Source organism: Micropterus dolomieu, linkage group LG03 (genome assembly GCF_021292245.1).
Source record: "Micropterus dolomieu isolate WLL.071019.BEF.003 ecotype Adirondacks linkage group LG03, ASM2129224v1, whole genome shotgun sequence".
Taxonomy (NCBI): Eukaryota; Metazoa; Chordata; class Actinopteri; order Centrarchiformes; family Centrarchidae; genus Micropterus; species Micropterus dolomieu.
The window spans coordinates 7,671,322-7,694,552 of NC_060152.1; the positions used below are offsets into that span (position 1 = coordinate 7,671,322).

The 23,231-nt window shown below is 40.2% G+C and overlaps 2 protein-coding genes across 14 annotated transcripts in view; both read left to right on the forward strand.

Annotated features, from left to right (window-relative positions):
* The window catches only part of otud7b (OTU deubiquitinase 7B), a 39,877-nt gene extending 27,801 nt beyond the window's left edge, over window positions 1-12,076 (forward strand). For 2 of the 12 annotated variants that reach the window (XM_046044968.1, XM_046044969.1), the window contains exons 4-13: window positions 300-530; window positions 788-889; window positions 1,344-1,471; window positions 2,490-2,579; window positions 2,958-3,064; window positions 3,514-3,641; window positions 4,136-4,285; window positions 4,864-4,981; window positions 5,883-5,988; window positions 6,840-12,076. In XM_046044968.1, the coding sequence (XP_045900924.1) occupies window positions 300-530; window positions 788-889; window positions 1,344-1,471; window positions 2,490-2,579; window positions 2,958-3,064; window positions 3,514-3,641; window positions 4,136-4,285; window positions 4,864-4,981; window positions 5,883-5,988; window positions 6,840-8,330 (2,651 nt within the window). In that variant the 3' untranslated portion in view covers window positions 8,331-12,076. The remainder of the gene's footprint in view (window positions 1-299; window positions 531-787; window positions 890-1,343; window positions 1,472-2,489; window positions 2,580-2,957; window positions 3,065-3,513; window positions 3,642-4,135; window positions 4,286-4,863; window positions 4,982-5,882; window positions 5,989-6,839) is intronic. The other 10 variants (XM_046044971.1, XM_046044972.1, XM_046044970.1 and 7 more) reach the window with 10 other exon arrangements.
* A 4,100-nt stretch (window positions 12,077-16,176) lies between these two features.
* Window positions 16,177-23,231, forward strand: part of mtmr11 (myotubularin related protein 11) — a 37,027-nt gene continuing 29,972 nt past the window's right edge. Inside the window, exon 1 of one of the 2 annotated variants that reach the window (XM_046045945.1) lies at window positions 16,177-16,238. Coding sequence is in view for 1 of the 2 variants with exons in the window: in XM_046045944.1 (XP_045901900.1) it covers window positions 16,623-16,679 (57 nt within the window). In the remaining variant the exon portion in view is untranslated. Of the gene's footprint in view, window positions 16,680-23,231 lie in introns of both variants that reach the window. The other variant, XM_046045944.1, reaches the window with a different exon arrangement.

Here is a 23,231-nt window from a genome sequence, read left to right on the forward strand (position 1 = left end):
GGCCACCATCAATTATGTTTTTATGTAGCATAGTATAATTTTACTGGTATACACCAGTTTTAAGTGGTAGGCTCAGTAAGTGATGTTAAATGAGGACACACACCAATGCAAAGCACCTGAAAGGAGGCCCAGACGATTACAAGTATTATTTGCTTATGCTAACCATTGGCCCCTATCTTTTCTTTCCCAAATTTCTACTGAACGTGTCCCAAATTTACTAGATCACTACACAGAATAACATATAAAAATATACTGTATAAAACACCTTTTTCTACACGTCCTCTCCCATTGATTTGTAGCAGCTACAGAAAAGCGTCTGTCGAGGGGCATTTCCCACGCCAGTTCAACCATCGTGTCTCTGGCACGCTCTCACGTCTCAAGCACTGGAGGTAGCAGTAGTGAGCCCCTTCTGGACACACCCCTGTGCACTTTTCAACTACCAGACCTCACGGTGTACCGGGATGACTTCCGTGGCTTCATCGAGAGGGACCTTATTGAGCAGTCGATGATGGTGGCCTTGGAGCATGCTGGTGAGAAGAACTGAATACAAACCCACATATGAGATTCTAGGATTTGCATGCAGGGGTTGCTGTTTGAAAAAGATTTTTTTTAATTAATTAATTTATTTATTTTTAACATGATATCACATGCCTTAAAGCCAATGCACTGAAACATTGACAGTTGATTTACAGCTGATTTACTACATGTCATATAGTGGACCACACAAAAGCAACCAGTCATAAATAATGCAACCATGGTGAGTTAAGTTTTTCCTATTTGTCTACAGGGCGACTGAACTGGTGGACAAAAGTGGTTTCAAACTGTCAGAGTCTGCTGCCTCTGGCAACAAGCGGAGACGGAAATTGCCTGTTACACGCAGCTTCGCTTGGTGAGTATCGCAGACCTTTCAAACAAGATCCCAATACCGTGCATATTTGCACTCCGTTAGCATTCATTAAGAGAGCGTCTTTGTTAGTTTAAGCCCTAATTGCATTTTACATTGTTGTAGTGCACGTCAGCCTTCGTGGCCCACTTAGGAACCCTAGTGCTGAAAATGAATAATATTCTAACTAATGTGCAGGCATTGTTCAAGCCCCTCTAATAATGTTCATGTGCTTAACCTGTGCTTTTTAAAAGGTAAAAATAGCTACAAATTCAGCTTTTCATTTGTTAGTTTACAGTTATTCTATTTTGTTTGTTCTGTCAATAAGAGGATTTTTTAGAGATAACAACACAAAAAACTATAAAAAGCTCCTGAAATGCCTGCTGCTCTTCTTTATTTGATCATTTGTAAGTGCAATTATACATATAAGATTTTGTTTATGCTTTGTTTTCTATTGCAGGTATGTGGGGTTTTCATGACCGGGACCTGATGTTACGGAAGTCCCTGTATGCGCTAATGGATCACGGGTTGGAGAGAGATGCACTGAAGCGCAGGTGGAGGTGGCAGCAGACCCAGCAGAACAAAGAGGTCTGTAATAGAGGCAGCCCATTTCTTTAGGTCAGCTTTGTAAACTCTGAGATGACTATATGGGGTAAGTAGTTGGCTTGTGAACTTGGGATCAGAATGTTGGTAGTTAGTCATTTGACCAAATAGGGAAAAGTCGGCAAGGACAATGGACAAGAAAAGGCCTTTTCATGCTTCCTATGAATTTGTGCTTGCAGCTGCTCGCACGTGTGCAATAAAACATTTGAAATGTCAAGTGCACACAGCTCGCCATTGTTGATTTGTTTTCTGTTTTCCAAGCAAGTCCAGCCCTTTCAAAACACAGTGTCAACAGGAGACGACCCCTGGACAGGCAGGCAGGACAACATTGGGTTACCGGAACCTTTCAGTAAATGTGTATAATAATCATAGCCCAGACTTATAGGGAAATACTTTGGTGATTTGGTGTATCAGTCCTATACAGGTCAGTTACTTCATGCCTATAATAATTGTGTAATATTTGCATTTGTACAATATTATAGTTGTAGCTGTAAATATTTTTGATCATTAGGCCTGTGAAGAAATTACATTAAACTCCCTCTCTAGCATATTACCCATGACTGTATTATAAAATGTAAACATGATATGTTTACACTTTATCAGGTACACACAATCTATTACACTTACAACAGCTCTGCCATAAATTCCACTTCCTATGAAGTTTTTGTTGATATTGTTGGAAATAAATTCAGTTATGTGCTTATTACTGAGGTCTTAATAAAGGTGGTGTTTTACAGGACTGCATTATATTTAGAGGTGTTTCTAATATTCCGTACGTTTAATTTATATAATATTCCGTTTAAGATTGTGTTATCATCACCCTACTGTTTAACTATATTATCTGTAAGTGCTGGTACTCTTGATACACTTTATCAAAACCCTAGAAACATTCTACAAAGGCAAACAGTGGCTCTTTAGAGGCTTTTTTTTTTTTTTTACAGAAGTCATGACTTTTCTCTGCATGAAAGCAGGCATAACATCACACTAAGTGTGTTTTCCAAAGTGGTTGCAGACAGCGTGCAGACACCTACAGAGGACATGCCACACGAATGACTGCCTAATGTTCACCCATTCTTCAGCAGCTACCACAGAGGTGTGCTTAAGCAAATCACTTAAACCAAAATTGCTTTAGTGGAGCTGCACGACGGCTAGCATTCGATGGCTATGGATGCACTGGGAAGCTTTCTTGTCTGAATGTGCTGTAGCTGAAGAGGGACGTTGATTCTGAGGAAAAAACGTATTAATAAGCAGTTTCCTTGCATAAATGGAGGTTAAAACATGATGTTGATGAGGGCTGTGTTGCCACTCTGTGTACGACACAGTGATTTGTTAAGGCTCCAGTTAAATTTATTTCCTCAGTTGTCAGTATGTAACCTTGTGGTAAGACGCCATAACGTCAGTGCATGCTTTTGTGACATTTGACACTCCCTCTCTAAATGGCAAATGCGTGTGTGTCCTTCTTTCTGTTCAGTCTGGTCTGGTGTACACTGAGGAGGAGTGGCAGAAAGAGTGGAATGAACTGTTGAAGCTAGCCTCCAGTGAGCCGAGAATACACTACAGCACCAACGGCACCAATGGGTAAGATCTGGCTCTTACAATGCAGGGACTGTTAACTCGACACACAGTCACACTCATGATTTTATTCATGAACAAACAACTGTGCTTACAATCAGAACTGAGTGGCTGGCCCTCATTTTCAATCGGCTTCTTGTTATAGCAAGCATAATTTCAATGGGTTAAACATAATGGCAATGCTCTATATTACAAACCCTTAAGTCTGAAGTGGTTCGAAATGTTTGGCAAGTATCTCTCAATATTGTTACTTTCATTTATTTATGGATTTAGTGTTTGTGGCCCACCAAAAAAGTCTACATTTCACATTTTTGTTATTATAAGTCATAAGGAATCCATTAATAAGACAGATAACACATTTACTGCCTGCTTGAAATTTTGATTATCTCTGGTTTTGCAACACTATAAACAATTATGTTTCTGTTAATCCAAAGCTGCGTTCTTGTTGTCCTCAGGGCCGAGTCCTCAGATGAACCAGTGTATGAGAGTTTAGAGGAGTTTCACGTCTTTGTCTTGGCCCATGTCCTCAGAAGGCCCATAGTGGTGGTGGCCGACACCATGCTGAGGGACTCTGGAGGAGAGGGTAATACACCTAATGCCTCACATTGCATTCATCAGATAATTCATCCTCTTTTTTACTTAACTGTTAGTGACTGATGACTTGCCTGAGTTGTCCTAATTAAGTAACACCCTATTTGGTATCTCAAGCAGGTTAAAACAAACAATATGAACTACTGCCAAATACTGTGACGCAATTCTGTTCCATAAAACAAATGTGTGTTTTTCTTTACAAAAAGGAACCTACAGCACTCTGCCCTGTGAGGGAACTGAAGCAACAACCTTAATAAACTGATAATTGTAGTAGCTGTTAATTTACTGCTGAGATACTTCAATGTAACTTCAGTGTACTGATATCAGAGATGACATCAGGAATGCAATGGAATTAATGCAACACTCATAACTGACTGAAAAGTCGGGTTTGGATATAGGATTAGAGATCAAAAATCAAATCCTCCCAGGAGAGAGTGCTGAAGTCTTACTTTTCAGGTGTTTAATTTCCCTGTTCCTTTCCCCTAGCCTTTGCTCCCATCCCGTTTGGAGGCATCTACCTGCCCTTGGAAGTGCCAGCTGCCAAGTGCCATCGCTCGCCCCTGGTGCTGGCATACGATCAGGCGCACTTTTCTGCCCTGGTCTCCATGGAGCAGAAGGACAGCTCTAAAGAGCAAGGTTAATGCACTGCAACATCTAAATACTGATTGTATTTTTTTTTTGTAGCAGCCTCCTGTTAAGCTGTTGACATTTTAAAGCTACAACCCCCAGCACATCAGGCACAGTTGCTGAAAAACAAAACTCAAATAATTTGCAATAAAATGCATAACACTAGTGCCCAGTTTCTCACTTTACAGCTTCGTGCCGTTGCTTGATGGGTCAGTCTTTTTTTAATATTGACCTTAGTGGTTTATTTAAGAATGGTGACTAATGGCTGTTGGGCTTTTGCATACATTTGTCACTTCTGTAGCTCAACACCAAGGAAGCTAGCAAGTGGAAGTGTGTGTGCACAAATTATAAGTTTATCCTTGAAATTCTAGACATTGCCCAGACAGTGAATTGTTTGCCAGTCTAAAAATATCAGATTGGGCCATCCAAAAACAATATTGGGTCAGACCCAGCAGCCGAGATGTTAAAATAGAAAGTGAAATAATTCATTGCACTCAGAAGTATTTCTGTCTGCAGACAATCCAGAGTTCTGGATTAAAATGTATTATCATTTTTCTAAGAATATTTTTTCCCTCCATCTCTACCAGCAGTTGTGATCCCTCTCACTGACTCAGAGCACAAAATGCTGCCTCTGCACTTTGCTGTGGACCCTGGGAAAGAATGGGAATGGGGCAAGGATGACACAGACAACGTGATGCTGGCAAGGTATGATCTCCTTCTAAAAACAACACTTACGCATTTACATCCAGTTGTGTTCATCAGGTCAAAAGCAGGTGCCTTTTACCAATGACAAAACAAAACTAAGAGTGGCACATGTTCACTTGCATGTCATTAAAGACAGCTGCTGTCCCTTTAGGACAGAGTGTCAGTGTGTAGGGATTGACCCCTGACTCCAGATTAGCGACACTCAGTGCCAGTGACAATAAGATTAGCTCTAAATACCTTCTATGAAAGGACCAGGGGAAGGAGCACCGAAATAGCAGCTCAGTAAAAATAACCCCCCGCCTTATTTACGTCAGATGATGACACTGTGGATGTCTTATTCCAATGAAATGGTGGGCAGAGATAAAATTACATGATGGCTGGTAACTGTTTGGAAAAGGTCATTGAGTTAAAAGGCTAGTGCAGAACAAGAATGCATAAAAGCAAAATGGTTTTGCTATTTACTGTACCATTTAGAGCAAAATTATCACTTGTTGTTAAGCAGCAGGACGTAAATCTCAATTCAGTCATCTTATCGGTCTCCACTGAAGAAGAGGACCAACATTATATGGTATACTAGGTTAGCGACCTTTACCATTATCCCAGTGAACAGTGTATTAGTGTAACGGAATAAACCTCTGTGTTGTATATGCGATTACAGTATGTTGTTTCCCATATTCATTTGGATCTATTTTCTGTGGTTGCACATTTACCTCTGGTATCATGGTTTAGTCTCCAGCTTATGACTGTTAAGTACCATCTTACAGCAAGAATATTATTACATTTTAACATAAAATAATATCAACTACCCAAGCAACAATTTACAACAAGCTCCGGCAGAGCTCCAGTCTTGGACTACTCTTGCTGAGGTTTGATATGTTTCTCTCTCTCCTTCTTCTCCCAGTGTGGCTCTCTCTTTGGAGGCAAAGCTCCAGATGTTACACACTTACATGACGGTCACCTGGCTGCCCCTGCCCTGTGAGGTAAAGATGAAAGTCCACACATCCATCGTGAGTCATGAAGGCTGGTTGAGGACTCATTCAGTATTTTTCCAGCCAAATTGAGCTTTGGAATGAAAAAGAAACCATAACTTGTAAAGTGATTTCCAGACAGATGCCTAAGCGATTTGTAGACTTAATGTATTACAGTTGCTTGTGGTTAGTATTAATTTCCCACACTTATTATAAATAGGGGCAATTTTATTTCCTTTTCAGACCAGTGTATGTGAATACAAACTACACTGGGCCATTCAGGTCACATCATGCAAACACTGACAAAGGTCCTCTTGTGTGCCACATGCTATCATCAGGGAGCTTGGGAGGACAAGTTCATAGCAATTTCATGGTTAATCTGCAGGGACTGGTGGCAATACAGGAATCCCTGTATTAATATATAATTTAAGGGGATTGTTCTGTTTAGCTGTGCTACAAGAGGATAGCTGTGTGTTGGTTATTATTGCTGAGAAATGGGGCATTCTGTAACTGCTTCTTGTTTGAGATTAGAATACTGCGTCATCGTGTAGATCATACCATTTTCAAATACAGCCATCTTTATTTTTCTGCTTCTTTAACATGTTTGTAGATTTAAAAAGACATTTGGAAACTGAATTATTTGTTTTTCTGCGTTGCTCTACAAAAAATAGCTCTATGAATCACTCTTTTCACATCTTTTATATCTTGTGGGGATTTTTCTTCAGCCATGTGCCTGTATTGTTTTCCAGAATGTTACTCTGCTTTTTTCCCATTTCATATGAATTTTCTTTTTCATTGTAATTTGATTTGTAACTAATTGGGGCCTGAAGTACATGTTTCCATAGTTTTTTTTTTCCACTAGTTTGTGTTTCTGCTTTGTTTCCTTGCAGCAAGCCCCTCTGGCCCAGCCCGAGTCTCCAACAGCATCGGCAGGAGAGGATGCCCGCACGCCTCCTGACTCAGGAGAGTCAGACAAGGAGTCAGTCAGCAGCAGCTCCAATGGCAATGGAGACACAACCACAGGATCAGCGGTCAATGGAGGCGGGTCCTTGGCCAAGAACAGCTCCTCCTCCTCCTCTAGTTCCTCTAGCAGTGGATCAGCAGGGGTGGGAACAGGAACAATGGGGAAGGACAAAACCAAGAAGGAAAAGGACAAGGATAAAGACAAGAAGAGGGCAGACTCTGTGGCCAATAAGCTTGGCAGTTTTGGCAAGAGCCTGGGCAGCAAGCTGAAGAAAAACGTGGGCGGACTGATGACAGGAAAGAACGCTGGAGCTGGAGGTGTCAAGCAGGAGGGTGGGGAGAAGAAGAAGGGCTCATTTAGGGGGAGGAAGGGCAGCAAGGATGGCTCACCTTCAGCCCACGCCTCAGAGGATTCTGGGAAAGGCTCCCCCTCCTCAGGTAGCGAGCGTCTCAACGGAACGGGGAGCAGTATGAGCAGCAGCGGTGGGAGCAGTACTGAGTGTGATACCTACAAGTACAGCGCTGATGTCAAGGTCAGCCTGGGCATCCTGCGAGCTGCCATGCAAGGTGAGAGGAAATTCATCTTTGCCAGCCTTCTCACTACGAGCAACCGGCAGCCCTTCCAGGAGGAGATGATACAGCGCTACCTTAGCGATGCAGAGGATCGGTTTCGGGCTGAGCAAGAACAACAGCGTCGTGATGCAGAGAGGAAGGGTGTCACCAATGGTGTCCAGCCACATAAGAGGGAGACAGTTGGTGGTACAGAGCTGACCTACCGGTCTTATGAGGCCAAAGAGGAGCTGTCAGAGAACTCGTCACCTTCTTTCAACCAACTCAAGTCCTCTCCTTTGAGCCCCTCTATGTACTCTGGTGTTGTGCCCATCCCCCGGGCCTCCTTCATAGACCAGCCTCCTGCTGCAGCACCCCTCACCCAGCACCTTCATATGCACAGCTACATGGATACTCGGCGCCAGCTAGCTGGCGGCTCTCCGGCAACCTCCTACCCCGGCCTCCCCTCTTACGCCACCCTTCCCCGGCACTGCCCCACAACGCAGGGTCCCTCCCATCCCCAGTACAATAACTCACAAGGCCCCACCTCCCTGAGTCCCTCTCGCCTTGCACCCTCATATCCCCCTGAGTTCGACCCACCAGACTACCCTGGGTCTGAACCCGCTGGTGGGAGTTACACCAACGGTTTCCGGGACATGCGCTCCAACCTAGACTCTCGTAGTGGGCAACTTCCAGTCAGACACTACTCACTGGGCAGCGCCGGTGGTTTGGCCAGCCTGCAGTCGAGCCGCTGTCGGACACCCAGCTGCACCTACTATGGACACCCCGAGACGGGCAACTACTGCTCTTACTGCTACCGGGAAGAGCTGAAAAAGAGGGAGACAGAACCAGCCATCCACAGGTTCTGAATGGACCTAGCTATGGCTTCAATTTGACGAGTGGCCTTTTTCAGTAAATAGAATAATGGCTAGGGCAGATCAGCCTCTAAATGGACAATAGAAAGGCACAACCAGCTCCTTCCGTTTTATAGCTGTGTCACTTCTTGTTTGATTAGACAACCTCAGAAAGTGGCAGTCGACACGACTACAGAATACACAGGGTGGTTTCTGACTGCTGGGGTCACATGTTAGACCATAGAATTAACTGACTGCACTTCTGTTAAATTTTGCTGTGGCTCTTATGCAGGCGTTATGTATGAGTGTGTTTGTGTGTGTGAGCTGCGGGCTCTCCTTTATCAGAGTTTAGCGCCTTGCTACTGTCTCCTCCTAGTGGAGAGAATGTATATGGCAGGCGCCATACATAACACTCATCAACACATATACAGTACATGCACAAAAATACACTAAGTCAGACTCACACTACTTCATACACAGGGATGCAAGCATAAACAAAGAAGGCATGGGTATCGCTACTCCAATTGTGGTCTGTGATAAAGTTTGGATTGGTCAATTAAGGGATGTTTGAGCATTTTGAAGTCACATCTGGAAAGGGTGATTTCAGTGTTATAAGGATTTTACACTACTGTCATTAGATGCTTGCGTCATTTGTACCTCGGGAAACAGCAGATTGAATCCTTGTTGAATTGCTTTTTCGTCTGTCACCATTTGCATAATGCAAATTGAAACTACCGTGCAATGCTAATGATTAAGCGTTCTGTGGGCTGCTGTGGTGCTAATGTTTGAGAATGCAAACACATAAATGTTCATGCATTTAAAACAACTTCTCTGCACTGTTAGTATTATCTTCTTGGCAAAACAAATATAACCTAAAAATTTCACTTTTTTGTCCAATTCATATAACTATAAATTGGATTATGAAGATGACAAACTTTTGAAGGTTAAATGCATTTGGTCACATTATTGACCAGACCTTGTAGAACAAAAACAACACTATGTTAAGATGGTGTTTCTAAAGCCTGATCCAGAGTGTTTCATATATTTGGTTGTTTCTCTGTCTTAGTTGGGTCTTCCTCTTTCTGTAACAATGGTTGGCACTGAGGTATTTAATTATTGTGACCAACCTAGGCATGCAATACTTCATACTACAAAGTCAAAATGTCACATCCAGCACAACAGATTTTGGAGACACCCGTCACGTGCATAACATGTTGTGTATGTTATTGAAATGTTACTAAACACATTTGTGGATTTCAGACAAGTAAATGAGCTGATTTGCTATTAAACATATGACATAAACTCACCCTAAAGAATTGAGGATGTCTGCAGTTGTAACCGTTGTCTCCAGAGTCTGTTTGCCTGATACAATGTGACGCATGCACTTTTGCTGGATGTTGATACCTAATAACACTGACATTGTATTGACAAATTCTTGTAACAAGTGAACATGCTCATATGGTTAAGAAATGTGAAAAATGTTTAATACAATCTCATGATCACACAAAAGGTTAACTTCAAAGTCATACATTCATGGAGTCCTTACAAATAGGACATCCTAATAGTTATTGGTTTGGTCGCCCACTACTGAAGGCGGTTTCTTAATTTCTGGCATTCGTCCCACCAAATCCAGTTGCGTTACCTCTTTTTGCACAAATTCAAGCACTTTCCTGATGTCCGTAGATACAAAACTTTTTACTGTTTTTGAAGTGGCCTGACTGTTGTCCTTTGTTCATCTCTGCAGACACTGCCACCTCTGTTCATGGGAAGTCAGGGGCACAGGTCAGAAGGGTTTCTCTAAAGGATTCAGTTACTGTAGAGCTACAGCATTTTGGTGCCAGTGTCACCGTCTAACTCAGTTTCCTAGTTGCCTTTTTCAGCATTTTGTTCTCGTGGCATCACAGTCCAGTTTGTATGTTGTGCAAGATGAACATCCAAGTATCCACTGCTTGCTTCATGGCCTGCAGTTTCTACTACTACTGCCCCAGAATTTCACAAAGTATTATGTTTCAATTGTATGGAAGCGATTGGAATATTGCCATTATTCTTCTTAGTTAGGCATATCAACTAGTTGATACAGCTTGATGTACTTTTGAGTTTTCATTATTATAATTTCAAACCCAAGGCTGTTTAATTTGTACTAATGTCAAAATGACTACTTAAATTTGTTATTATTTCCACTGTGATAAGTCATGGTGAGCAATTTCCTTTAAGGCAGTGTGACTCTAGTTGCCCTACTGTTGTTAGTCAAATCTGTTCTTTGGCATCAAGTCTAGAAAAGCACAATTTAGTATGCAATTCACTGCCTTGCCCTGTTGAGGGCACTCTTGTTTTGTTTTTAACTCAGTGTTTGGAGCTTACCCCCCTGACCCACACTCAAACTACAAACAAAAATAACCAAAAGATTGGGGAATACTTTTCATTAATGTTAATTTAACACTATGTAACACTATATTACAATATTGTCTATATTGCAAAAGCTGGTCAAGGAAGAAGGGAGTCTTTTTGCTGTGGATTTAATGTAACACTAGAGTTTTAATGACAATAAAACACTTAAATCCAGCTATTTCCCAAAAAAACATTTGCATTTGCTGTGTTTATGTGTGTTGACGTGTGTCCATGCACTGGCATTTTAATTCAGACAGGACCCTTGAAGTGTTCCCTTACTTTGGGAAGGTGGTGTTTGTTTTTAAAAATGTGTATGTGTGCATACTCTCTCCCGCCCTCCAAAGTAATAATTTGCTTACAAAACCACTTTATTGTTATTTTTGCAATGAAACGGAAGCCCTCAGAAACATGTACAACATCAGATGTTACAGGCTACAAACACTTTTTTGTATTTAAGAAAAAAACAGTCAGAGGTTGTATAAATATGTTTCGAGTTATTTTTGTAAGCCCAAAGTTTTACAGTGTTTTTAAAAGGGTAAGAATGTATATTGTTGGATATTAAAACCGGTAATGATGATAAGCTTGTAAGAGCCTGGATTTGGGGTAGAATTTATGTTTACCAAAAAGTGACATTTTGGCAGTTGAAGGTCACTCTCAGACGGGCCTCTTGACACTTGAGGGTCTCTCATTGCAAACTTATTTCCTCAATGCTGACCTAACAAATACCATTTGAGAATATATATTTATAGTGAGATTTTTTAATAGGTTTCCTTGTGGAATGTTTAGTTGCGACATTTTAGGATGTTCTTTCTCACATGGCTAATTGTCTAGCAGTCTGGCTTTTTATTTGTTTGTTGCTTTTTTGATTTGTACATTTTGTTTACTTTTTTCTACAACCACCAATCCGTGCTATGCTAAAACATGACAGTAATGTTCTTGTTGACCCAGCTTATTTCCTCCAAACAAGAAGAGAAATGGCTCAGAATTAGTTTCGCGACACAGCTGACCCTATATATTTTTATATATTGTACAACACTGTAATTTCTGTGTGAACTGAATATTCATCATCAGTGACATTAACATGGAATACTTCGACTTGCATGGGACTGGAACTGTTGCATGTAAATGGCAATCCATTTTACCAAATTTGTGCATTATTTTAACTTGATTTCAGTTGTCCTGGTATTTTGATTTGTTTTTATTTTTTTTATCGTTTTAATGTTTTTTTGAGAGGAGAGTCCTAAGGCTGTGTGACAGTGCAATCTGGATAGAAAGAACATCAGATTTTATGTTAGGTTGTTATTATTATTATTATTATTATTATAATTATTAATTTTTTTGCACCGTTTGAATAAATTCTCATTGTATTTCAAGAATGCTATGCTTCCTCTCTTTTCTGTGTTTAATATGAAAAAAACTTACTTTAAGCTACAACCACATGGTTACCAATATGGGATTTATTCCATGAAAATATAATTGACTGTCTAAACATGTAATGACATACAGACGGATTACACATTTTAAATTTATACCATACATTAAGTCTCAGTACTAGGCTGAAATAGGTTGGAATTAAAGCTGCAACAATTTGTCAGATGACAGAAACATAATCGACAATTATATTAAAAAATTACAAGTTAATACATTTTCAACAAATATGCCAAACATTCCCTGGTCTCAATTGTGAAGATTTGCTGCATTTAATTGTGTGATGGTAAACTGAATATCTTGGATTTTGAACAGTTGGTCGGATAAAATGAGCAATTAAAACATATAATTATAATAGTATAATACATATAATATTTAATAGACCATGCAAATATAATTGACAGATAATTCAAAAATTACAACAATCATTAGTCGCAGCCCTACTTGGAATTGACTACATTTGCTTTATATCTGAAGCCAATTCTTAAAGTCAGCTTGTTTAAGGTTTTAGGGCAGTGGTGTGAGACTTTCGTCTAACTGGACAAAGTCAACTGCAGTGTTACTGTTCTATAGTTCTTATGTCCCTGTGTAGGGCAAGGGAAAACTACCTAAATAAGTTTATTGTCACCATTCTTATTAAAGTAGAGCTGCAGACATAAGAAAACTGGAAACATTTCAGTGAAATAGAAACAAATGAAAATAAAGAGGTATTGTGAATTTGTTGTCTGCATCATCCTGTATTACCCTAACTTTGTTGCATTATACATCGTTGAATATCTCCAGCTCAGATGATGCAAGGTCCTGTGTCTGGGACTGTTTTATGTATTAGAGAAATCGGAGCCCCTTATGTAATATTGAACAGTTTCCCATGTGGTAAAAAATCCAGACCTCTCTCTATTATAGTTCACAAGGACACCATCTCCCCACCTGTCCAGCAGGACAGATTGTCGCTCAGGATTATTCAAAGTTTCTCTGTTCTCGCTGAAAAGGAATTTGTTCTGAATTGGCTTTCGGTATTTCTCTGAAAGAGAGTTGGTGGTTTCTTTGCACAAGTTTGGATGAGAGCAGGGAGGAGCCAGTCCCCGATCAGACCAGCTACAGGATCGGAAAAAGGTACTGCTGACCAAAAAGAGGCTTTAGCTGGTAAATGAACAGGATTATTTTGTTTTTGTTTTGTTTTGCAGCCTTGAAACACCAGAAGGGCAAGAGTTGAATGGTTTTATGGATGTTGGCTTACTGGCTCAGCTACTGCTTCAAATTAAACCCTCAACATGAGTTGCCTAAATACAAAGCCAGAGCACAAAAGCAAAAGTGAGTCTTTCATTCATCTAACTGTATGCATAAAGATGTCTTTCAAAATCAAACAGGTCAGGCACCTACCATATGATAGGTAGACAAACTTGGACATCATGATGCACATACAGTACAATACAGTCCTGAGGTACGAGAAACCAGGGATGGTTGTAACATTTGACATTTCTGTCTGTATCTGTGAACTTATTTAAACCAGTGCATTCAAAATGTGATACTAACTGGATACACTTGTCTACTATTAAATGGTGCAACTGTGTGTGTGTGTATCTTACACATTTACAGTCAGTCATAGTAGTGACATGATAGTAGTACATATATAATACAGTTTAACAAAATGTACAAATGTGCACCAACTGAATATTATTGTGTGTGTTTGTGCTTGTTTGTCTTGCATCGTCACAGTGGTGATAGACATATGACACTAACATTTGAACATAATTATAAAACAATTAAATATTACTGTATGTCAGACATACAGTCTCCTCCAAAAGTATTGGAACAGTAAGGCAAATTCCTTTGTTTTTGTTGTTCACTGAAGACATTTGGGTTTAAGATCAAAAGATGAGTACGAGACAAGAGTTCAGAATTTCAGCTCTCATTTCCTGGTATTCACATCTAGATGTGTTAAACAACTCAGGACATACCACCGTTTGTATTAGACCACAGCATTCTTAGGTGAGCAAAAGTAATGGAACAACTAATCTTAAAATAAATAACATTTAGTATTTGGTTGCATAACCCTTGCTTGCAATAACTGCTTCAAGCCTGCCTTTGGGTCTTTGTCCTGCTGCATGATAAACTTCCTCCAGATTAGTTTCAATGCATTTCTCCGTAAATTGGCAGACAAAATGTTTCTGTCCACTTCTGAATTCATCCTGCTGCTACCATCATCAGTTACATCATCAATAAATATTAATGAGCCTGTTCCAGAAGCAGCCATGCACGCCCAAGCCATGACATTACCTCCACCATGCTTCACAGATGAGCTTGTATGCTTCAGATCATAAGCGGTTCCTTTCTTTCTCCACACTTTGGCCTTTCCATCACTTTGGTAGAGATTAATCTTGGTCTCATCAGTCCATAAGATTGTGTTCCAGAACTTTTGCGGCTCATCTCTTACTTCTTTGCAAATTTCAGTCTGGCCTTGCGATTCTTCCTACTGATGAGTGGTTTGCATCTTGTGGTGTGGCCTCTATATTTCTGCTCTCTGAGTCTTCTTCCAACAGTGGATTGTGATACTTTCACCCCTGCACTGTGGAGGTCGTTGGTGATGTCACTTACTGATGTTTTGGGGGTTTTCTTCACAGCTCTCACGATATTTCTGTCATCAACTACTGTTGTTTTCCTTGGCCGACCTGTTGGACGTCTGTTGCCCAGTACACCAGTAGTTTCTTTCTTTTTCAGGACATTTTAAATTGTTGTGCTTGCTATGCCCAATGTTTGTCCAATGGCTCTGGTCAATTTTCCTTCTTTTCTCAGCTTGACAGTGGCTTGCTTTTCTCCCATAGACGGCTCTCTGGTCGTCATGTTGGTTTATCCTCTTTAACAGGAAATGCAGTCTTTATAGGTTTGAACCAAGGATGAAAACTTAGACTAGTCATTCAGAGCTATTTAATGTTTGGACAATCAATCTAAAAGGCAACACCTGGGCAACAAGAAACATCTGTCAGTCACATGTTCCAATAGTTTTGCTCACTTGACAAATGGGTGAGTTCAAACAAACGGTGGTATGTCCTGAGTTGTTTAACACATCTACATGTGAATACCAGGAAATGAGAGCTGAATTTCTGAACTCTTGTCTCGTACTCATCTTTTGATCTTAAACCAAAATGTCTTCAGTAAACAACAAAAACAAAGGAATTTGCCTTCCCGTTCCAATACTTTTGGAGGGGACTGCATATTGAAATTCAAAGAAAACATAAATACAACTAAACATTTTCATTGTTGTTACAACTACAGACTCTAGCCAAGCACTAGCTTACCTTCCAGGACTAATGACTAAACTGGTCATATGCAGAATGAATCAAGTGATTGATAACTTGTTCCTAATTGGACAAATTGGATGTTACAACTGTTATATACCAGATATATGATGGATTTTTAAAATATTATGCATATTTTTACAGATTAAACTACCCGATAAACTATTGATGCATTAGTATTAACAATCCAATAACATAAAATAAGAAAAGATAAGCCTTTAATGATCCCCAGAGGACACTTTCGGGTGTGGCAACAACACAAGGACAGTCATGAGTACAGCTAAATAGACCCAAATAAAGAATTAGAAATATATGAAATAAAAAATATAAACTAGGTATACTAGAGCTGTTAAATTAAAATTTGCAAGGCAAGCAGTATAGCCAACATACAATTCCCACGACCAGTGCTATACTTAAATATATAACACAACACAAGGAGCACCTTTAGTTTCTATAGTGTAGGTGATATGTTGCTGATGGTACTTTACTCGTGCTTTTTGTTTGTGTTATTGTGTAACTTCTTCCACCGCTGTGTAAAATGTCATTGTTGATTAATGGTGAGTTCGAGGGGTTTAGTGAAAGCGGGGGAAACTGACCTCTTCATACTTTCTGTCTCTGTGCTCAGCTTCTAGTGCGTAAAATAAAGAAATTTCACTGAGAGTTTGGGACTCGCCAGCTTTTTCGTGGTCAAGGTGTACTGGCCCTTTAAGAAGCTCGACTGCTTAGCTTTCCCCCCATCATCAGTGTGTGTTTCACTATGGCGAAGGAATAAACAAACACAGCGCAATGATTCGGAAAAGGAGCACTAACGGTGAACACATCTCTCCGTTTGTGACTAACACCAGTAAAAAATATTTCAGTGGCTGCTTCATCGGGGTGTGCTCTTGTTATTTGTGTGGTCGGGACACGGATGCTCAGTGCGAATAGCGATGACAAGAGCGAAAATAGTTTGCTTGTCCACACTGAACACCTCAGCTGTAGCAGCCGGTGAGACAGGCTAACCGTTACAGGACTCCGGACCTTTCTTCTCTTTCTGACGGATTTTCTACGGCTAAAAATGGAAAGAGGAGAACACTAACGTTAACCCAGCGACCGTTAGCTTATAAATTAATAACAGACTTATTAAAATTTTCATTAAGTCAGCTTTATTTCCGTCGTATTTTTCTATTTAAGTCGAGCTGACCTGTAGTCAATAATGTTGACAGGATCCAAAACCACATTCAAAGTGCGGCAAATGCTCCCAGATATCAAGGTAAGGTCAAAACGTTATTTGGCAGGCGCAAGGTTAACGTTAACATTAGCTAACGCTAACTAACCTAGTGACAGACTTGTACAGCACTAACATTAGCTAGATTTATCCCGTTTTATACTGTCGCTTAAACTGTTGACTGAGCTATAATTTGAGTTTTAAAAAATCCATCCCAATATAATGTTATTTGAGCTTTTTATTTTCTTTTTTAAATGGATTGCAGATGTCCAGTTTATAAGCTTTTGGTTATGAAAATGCAGCGCTTGGCTTGTTCCTTGGCTTGCTCCTGTATTTCATCTTCTCGTTGTGGGACTTGCGTTAGTAAAATCTTTAGAATGAAGAGTGTAGATTATGTCATTTTCAGCTATAACGTTATTGTGATTTGCAAGCGCATCAGATGAGTTTAGTTAATTTTGCTTTCTCAGTGCTATAACGTTAAACTCATCAACACTCCTCATGTGATTAAACACCAGAGAGGCCAGGAAGCAGGCAATGTCAAGATGCAGGAAACACCGGCCAGTCATTCACAATGCAGAGCTATAAATGCACATTCAGGTAGTTTGCAGCCTGGCAGAATTAGAAACCTACAGCCCTTCCTCAGAGATCCCTCTGAGAGCCTATTCAGTGTGTGAATGTGGACTGTCTTGTGTTATTTTTGTTCACAGCTCAGGACAGCAGCTTTACAGGAGGAAACTGCACAGGGCTGCTGTTTCCTTCTGTCTGAACAGGGAGATGCATAATTACTGCAAGCATACATAATGTCACTGTCTTTGGCTGCATGCCTTATACAAGACCAGTGAAGGGGTGGTGAATCTTAATCACTTCTCATGACTGGGGGTTTGCCTCATGTGGGATTAAGTTGTTGTACACGAAGACAAATGGTGCAGACGATCATCATCTCCCGAGAGCTGTGCACTAAACAATGCTACAACGAGTTGCTTTGACATGCTAAATATGAAATCCTTGTGCTACTGCATTTTAAATGATCAGTAAGATACTTTCCCCCGTTTAGGAGCACCTGAGAGGATATAGGTTAGATTTATTTGATAGACAGCACAAAGCAATGTGTACACATAGTATGAATGTGTTCAGAGTTGCTCATTCCTTTGGGAACAGTCTCTTGGCACCATCTTTGTGTTGCCTGGCTTTTTGTCTCACTGGTTATTTTCAGCAGCCGCAGGGGGAAAACAGTAACAGATGCCTCTTTGGTCTGCCCTCGGGCGAGGCGTGCATGTGGAGTGGGGGTGATGTGCACTGCACAACATCTGGCTGTTGCCATGGAGACAGTAGTGTTGGGAGGTAGAGGGGTTTTGAATTTGATTACCTTCGAATGACACTCTCAGAAACCATCAAACCAATGGAATCCCATGTGTCCAAATAGAATATGAGAATGTGGCTGAGCCTAAGATATGGTAATGTAGAGTAGTAGGCTGTGTAGATTATATGCACAGGCCACCTACACACTCTTGTGGGTTTCACTTCTGTGTGCATGTGCTAAAACAGCTTTAGAAAACTGAATCTGATCCTGGACTGTATCTGGACCAGATGGCTTTGCAGTTTGCATCTTCTGGAGAATCTTCTCTCCTTTAATCACAGTCACCCAAGCCATTTTGGATGGCATTAACTATGATAGGGCTGCAACTAATGATTATTTGTATTATCATTTAATTTGCAGATTATTTTCTTGATTAATTATTTATTTTACAAAAAGGTCCATCACAATTTCCTAAAGCTGAAGGTGACATCTTCAGATTGCTTGGTTTGTACGACCAACGGTCCAAAATCCAAAGAGATGTGGTTTACAGTCACATAAAATAAAGAAAAGCAGAAAATCCTCACAGTTAAGTGACTTAAGCTAGGACATTTGGTAGTTTTGCTTGAAAAATGACAAACCCAAGGGGTATTAAGCAAAAAACAACAGCAGTACATGCATGCTACATAAGGATGGCCAGGCCTGCATCTTGACAGGATAACAGGCTTATTCAGGCTTATTTTGGCTGTGCCTGTCCCCTTGAGTTCACTCTATCTACATCTCCCAGCCAGCTTTGAAGCAGTCAGCATGAAAGGCACACAGCACAAAGCTCCACAGAAGCAAACATGCCAGAGGAGGGATCATCTGAGCTCTATTCAGTGAGGCTGAAGATCCAAGCTTGATAGGAGTGGGCCCAAGCAGTACAGTCACCCACGCCCGCTCCCATAGGACCCGGCCGTCACATTCACGGCCAGCCTCTGAGATGCCAAAGCTCCCAAAGAGCACAACAATGGGCTCTTCTTAACGCCAGAGCAGATTTATGGTCCTGTATTGATCTGCCATTGGGTGATAATTAACCAGCAACACTATTCAAGAGCGAAAGGGCTAGGTCTTGAGAGGCTAGGTCATTTGCCTGTTGTATGTCTCTGATAATCTGACTCGTGGGACCTGAGTTGTCAGAGTAGAGCTGACTGTCAAAATGATGTTTCATACAAGAGGTGATTATGAGCTGCTGAAAATGTTCAATGTTCAGCATTAGATTTTCACTTAAGCCATTTAGCTGACACTGTCATCTGCAATGATGTACTGCTGGTGATAATATAAGGGGCTTAGATACAAGTGTGCTCCAGAGACCAAGAGAAGTGTTGCTGCTGATCAACACATTGACTGTTGTGGGCATCAACGTGATCTTTTGGTCACAGAGTGGTCTGTCTAGCCCACCAGGAAACCCTCATGCCTATTTAAAGAAGAGTCCCTGAAACATGTCAGGGCTCCTTTGACAGGCAGTGTAGTGAGTGATGAAAAGTTGCTGTCCGGCCAGCTGCACTTGTACTTGATATTTTTTAATTCTGCTATTACTCGGCTTGGAACATCTCTTGTAATAATTTTGGGGATCTTTTCATTTAATGTCATCATCAGATCATAACTCAATGTGTCTAATACTTTGGTTTATGACCAAATTCTTGCAAAACTAATGTCATTCCCATCAGCCTCAGCTGTACTTTGCGTTCAGTGCTAATTAGCAAACGTTAGCATGCTAACAAACTAAATGTGATGGTGGACATGGTAAACACTAAGCCTGCTTGACATCAATGTGTTAGCATTGTCATTGTGAGAAAATAAGCATGCTGATGGTAGCATTTAGCTCAACACACTGCTGTGCCTAAGTACAGTCACAGTCACAGGGATGCCCGTTAGCATGGCTGTTGACTCTTATTAAACTACTATTCTCCTGTAGCAAGCTAATTAGTTTTATTTGGCTTCAGATGACCATTGAACCTTCCTTTACTGACCTTACAACACATGTGTAACTCACTGTTAAGAGGAGGTGGTACTGTAGACAGATGTGTTAGGAGACAATTAATTGCAAATCATGCAATCATGCTGCAATCATGCTGCTGCATCATCGTTGCCAGACAGTCATGGAAGGTTTCAGATTAAAACATTACAACAGGGAGAGCTGTGCTAATTGCTTCAGGCTTTTGCAGGGAAATGGGTTAAAAGCTGAATATTCACTATAGTGTGATGCTGAAATGTTCGCATTAAATTTTAACCATCTGAATTCCCAATTCATGAAACATTGATTTATTATTTCACCCTATATGTCACAATCTGTTTCCGTCATTACTATGTTTTCTCGTGTTGAGGCTAACATGCGCAGACAAAAGAAAATCTGATTTCATTCTGTACGGAGTAAGAGGAGGATGTTGTATAACTGTCCCTATTGACATGTGGAAAAGCAAAGCACAATACAAATGAACTGGATGTGACCCTTTTCAGTACAGTGAGCAGTGACCAAAATATAATGCGTATTTCACAAGCCTCAAGCTGAGCATGTCTCAGTGGGAGCAGTAGTAGCTTTCAGAATTGTTCATCTTAACAACGGATGCTGAAGCTCCACAGTGTGTTTCATGACAGCGCTGCAAAAAGCATCTCTAATTCAGTAATTAAGAAGTCTTTTTTCTTTTGCTGTTTTTTTTTTAAATGGAATTTTGTCAAGAGGTGGAAATGTCAGTCCTGAGCCTTTCTCCCCTCACAGAAAATTGTTTGGAAACATAATTGATGCAACAGGATAATGCTATTTCTCCAGTGTCCCTCCAAAATTCCCATTCATTCTTTTTCCCCATAAGTTTGGTCTGCTGTTTAAGGAAAGAGAAGTATGTTCCAGACCCAGGCACAAGCACGCTTATTGCAGAAGTCTGGCCACAGTAGCAAGGGGAAGCTATGAGCAATGGAAACTGCATTAAGCCTTGGCCACTGTCCCTGAGGATGAAGGGAGGGAGCAGAGGAGGGCAAAAGTGGGGCAGAGAGGCAACACGGGGAGAAAGACTCTATGTGGGGGAAGCTGAAGCCACACAATGAAAGCAAAAGGGAAATTTCAGCTTAAACACAGCCCTGGAAATGTGGGTTGCTTTGACCACACCATCTTAAAGTTTATGCCTAGACATTATCTCATTCCCATTTTCTTATCTCTGTTGCCTGTTTTGCCTCTGTAGTGCAAAACTTGCAAGTCAAGGATAGATGCCTGGATTTCAGATATAAATGCATTTGCTTTAGATCTTTCTGTCACATGTTTTGTGTGCACAAATCAAGTTTTTGCTAGTTTAACCATATCACCCTTATCACTTTATATACATAGCCAAGTCTGCAGAGTGCCAGTAGCACTTCACCTTGTGCATTGCAGTGTTATCTAGTAGGTTCACTTGCCTCATACGACCCTGAGGCCCATTTGACGGTCTTGACAACCTTCAGAGGACAGATCCTAGACACTTGTGAAAAGAATAACAAAATGAGTCTGAATAGCCTCTGATGTTCTTAAAAGGGGATAAGGAATTCAGCTGCGGGTTTTCTGTGGGTGCTGATGGAGAGACTGGGGGAGAGCACAAGACATTTTAAAGCCACATGGAAAAAAATGAACAATGCTCTGGCAAGCAGAAACTAAGTGTTGTAAAATTTTATTGTCCTGCCTTATCATCAAAAAAACCTTGTTTTTATCCATTGTTTTTTGACAAAACAACTTCTAGCCTTTTAATTTGGTCAGAAAAATTATTGGAACTGTAGTCCTATCTTAAATGTCTTGGAATGAACACATATAATTTTATTACAGATTTTGGAGGGGTAGTATAGAATTGTATGGAAAGATATTGCACCAGAGCATACTTGCCCATACGGCATCAGTTATTGCTCATATTATTTGAATTAATTAAGTTCATATTTTCTTGTTTAATTTTGTTTGTTTTTTGACCAAGTTCATGGCTCACTTAGCTCTAGTTTAATTAGGCTAATGAGTGAATAGTTTTAACATTTTCAACAGTTTTAACAGTTTACAAAGACTTCTACAGTCCATACTTCCCTTTAAAAAGAAATTGGAAACAAAATGGTAAGTTAACAGTTTACGATATATGCAAATATTTAAATATTAATTATAATACTATATTAATAATAATTCATATTATTATAAATGTTTGCTTCATATTTCAAAAACTGTGAATGAAAAAATTGTCAAATCTAAATAAAAAATGTTTCTTTGATATTGTGTTGATTTTCCATCAAGAAATGCAAAGAAAACACCCAGCTACGTATAAGTGTGATTTTACTACCTTTTCAAGGAGCAAAGGTCCTCTTTGTTGAATTTTCCTCGTTTTTTTATGGAGGGCCACAAGCTGAGAGTCTCAGGTTTTCATGAGCAGGCTGCTAAGACAGAATTCACCGCACTGCAAAATTGTTAGCATAACATTGGCGAATGAGTAGATTCATTGTTATTGTTCACACATCCATGCTGACTCGATTGCCGGTGCTTTGTGATAGAGCTCGTGCCCTAAATGAAACCGTGATTAATAGTTTCATTGTGGGCCAAACTCAGCCAGAATTGCTGAGAGAGATATTTGAGGCTCTACAATCTAAAGTTTTCTTGGATGCCAACTCAGGGCCTTACTCTATTTTTGTACTACTATAAAGCTTGTTCACCACCTGTATAATCATATCGTGCTTTCACATTACAGGCCTTGGCATATTATGGGATTTGAAGCTGATAAATGTAAATGGCCTTCACAAGGGGGGTTAGAAGCAAAGTTAAGTGGAAGCATATGTGCTAGTGAGCTTGCAGTCTGATTATAGAAAGCTCTGGCTCTGTGGGGTTGGATTCTGCTTGTAGAACAGAGTCGAGTATGTGAGACTTCATTATTATTATAGAAAAAGCAGGAACAAACAGCAATATGGAAACTAAGAATCATGGAGCATTGTGTGGTTTGGCTTTGTTTCTTTGTCTTTTGAAAATGAGTCCATTGAGACAAGCCAGATGAGAGAAGCAGACAGAGACATCATTTTAGTACAGTCAACAAGACCAAAGGTGACAAGATTTTGTGTATGTAGTTATTGTGTTCTGTTTATTCTATTTCTTAAATAAACAATTTAAAACCAGTATTTAGGAATAGGTTAGAAATAGAACTTTATTCCTTTTAAATGAGCACTGCCTTCAAAACCATTCAGGGTATTTAGGTTCTTGCAGTGAGGTGTAGTGAACAAAATGTAGCATTCTGTTAACAAAAAATGATACATTGATAGGTACTTTTTGTCACTTTCAT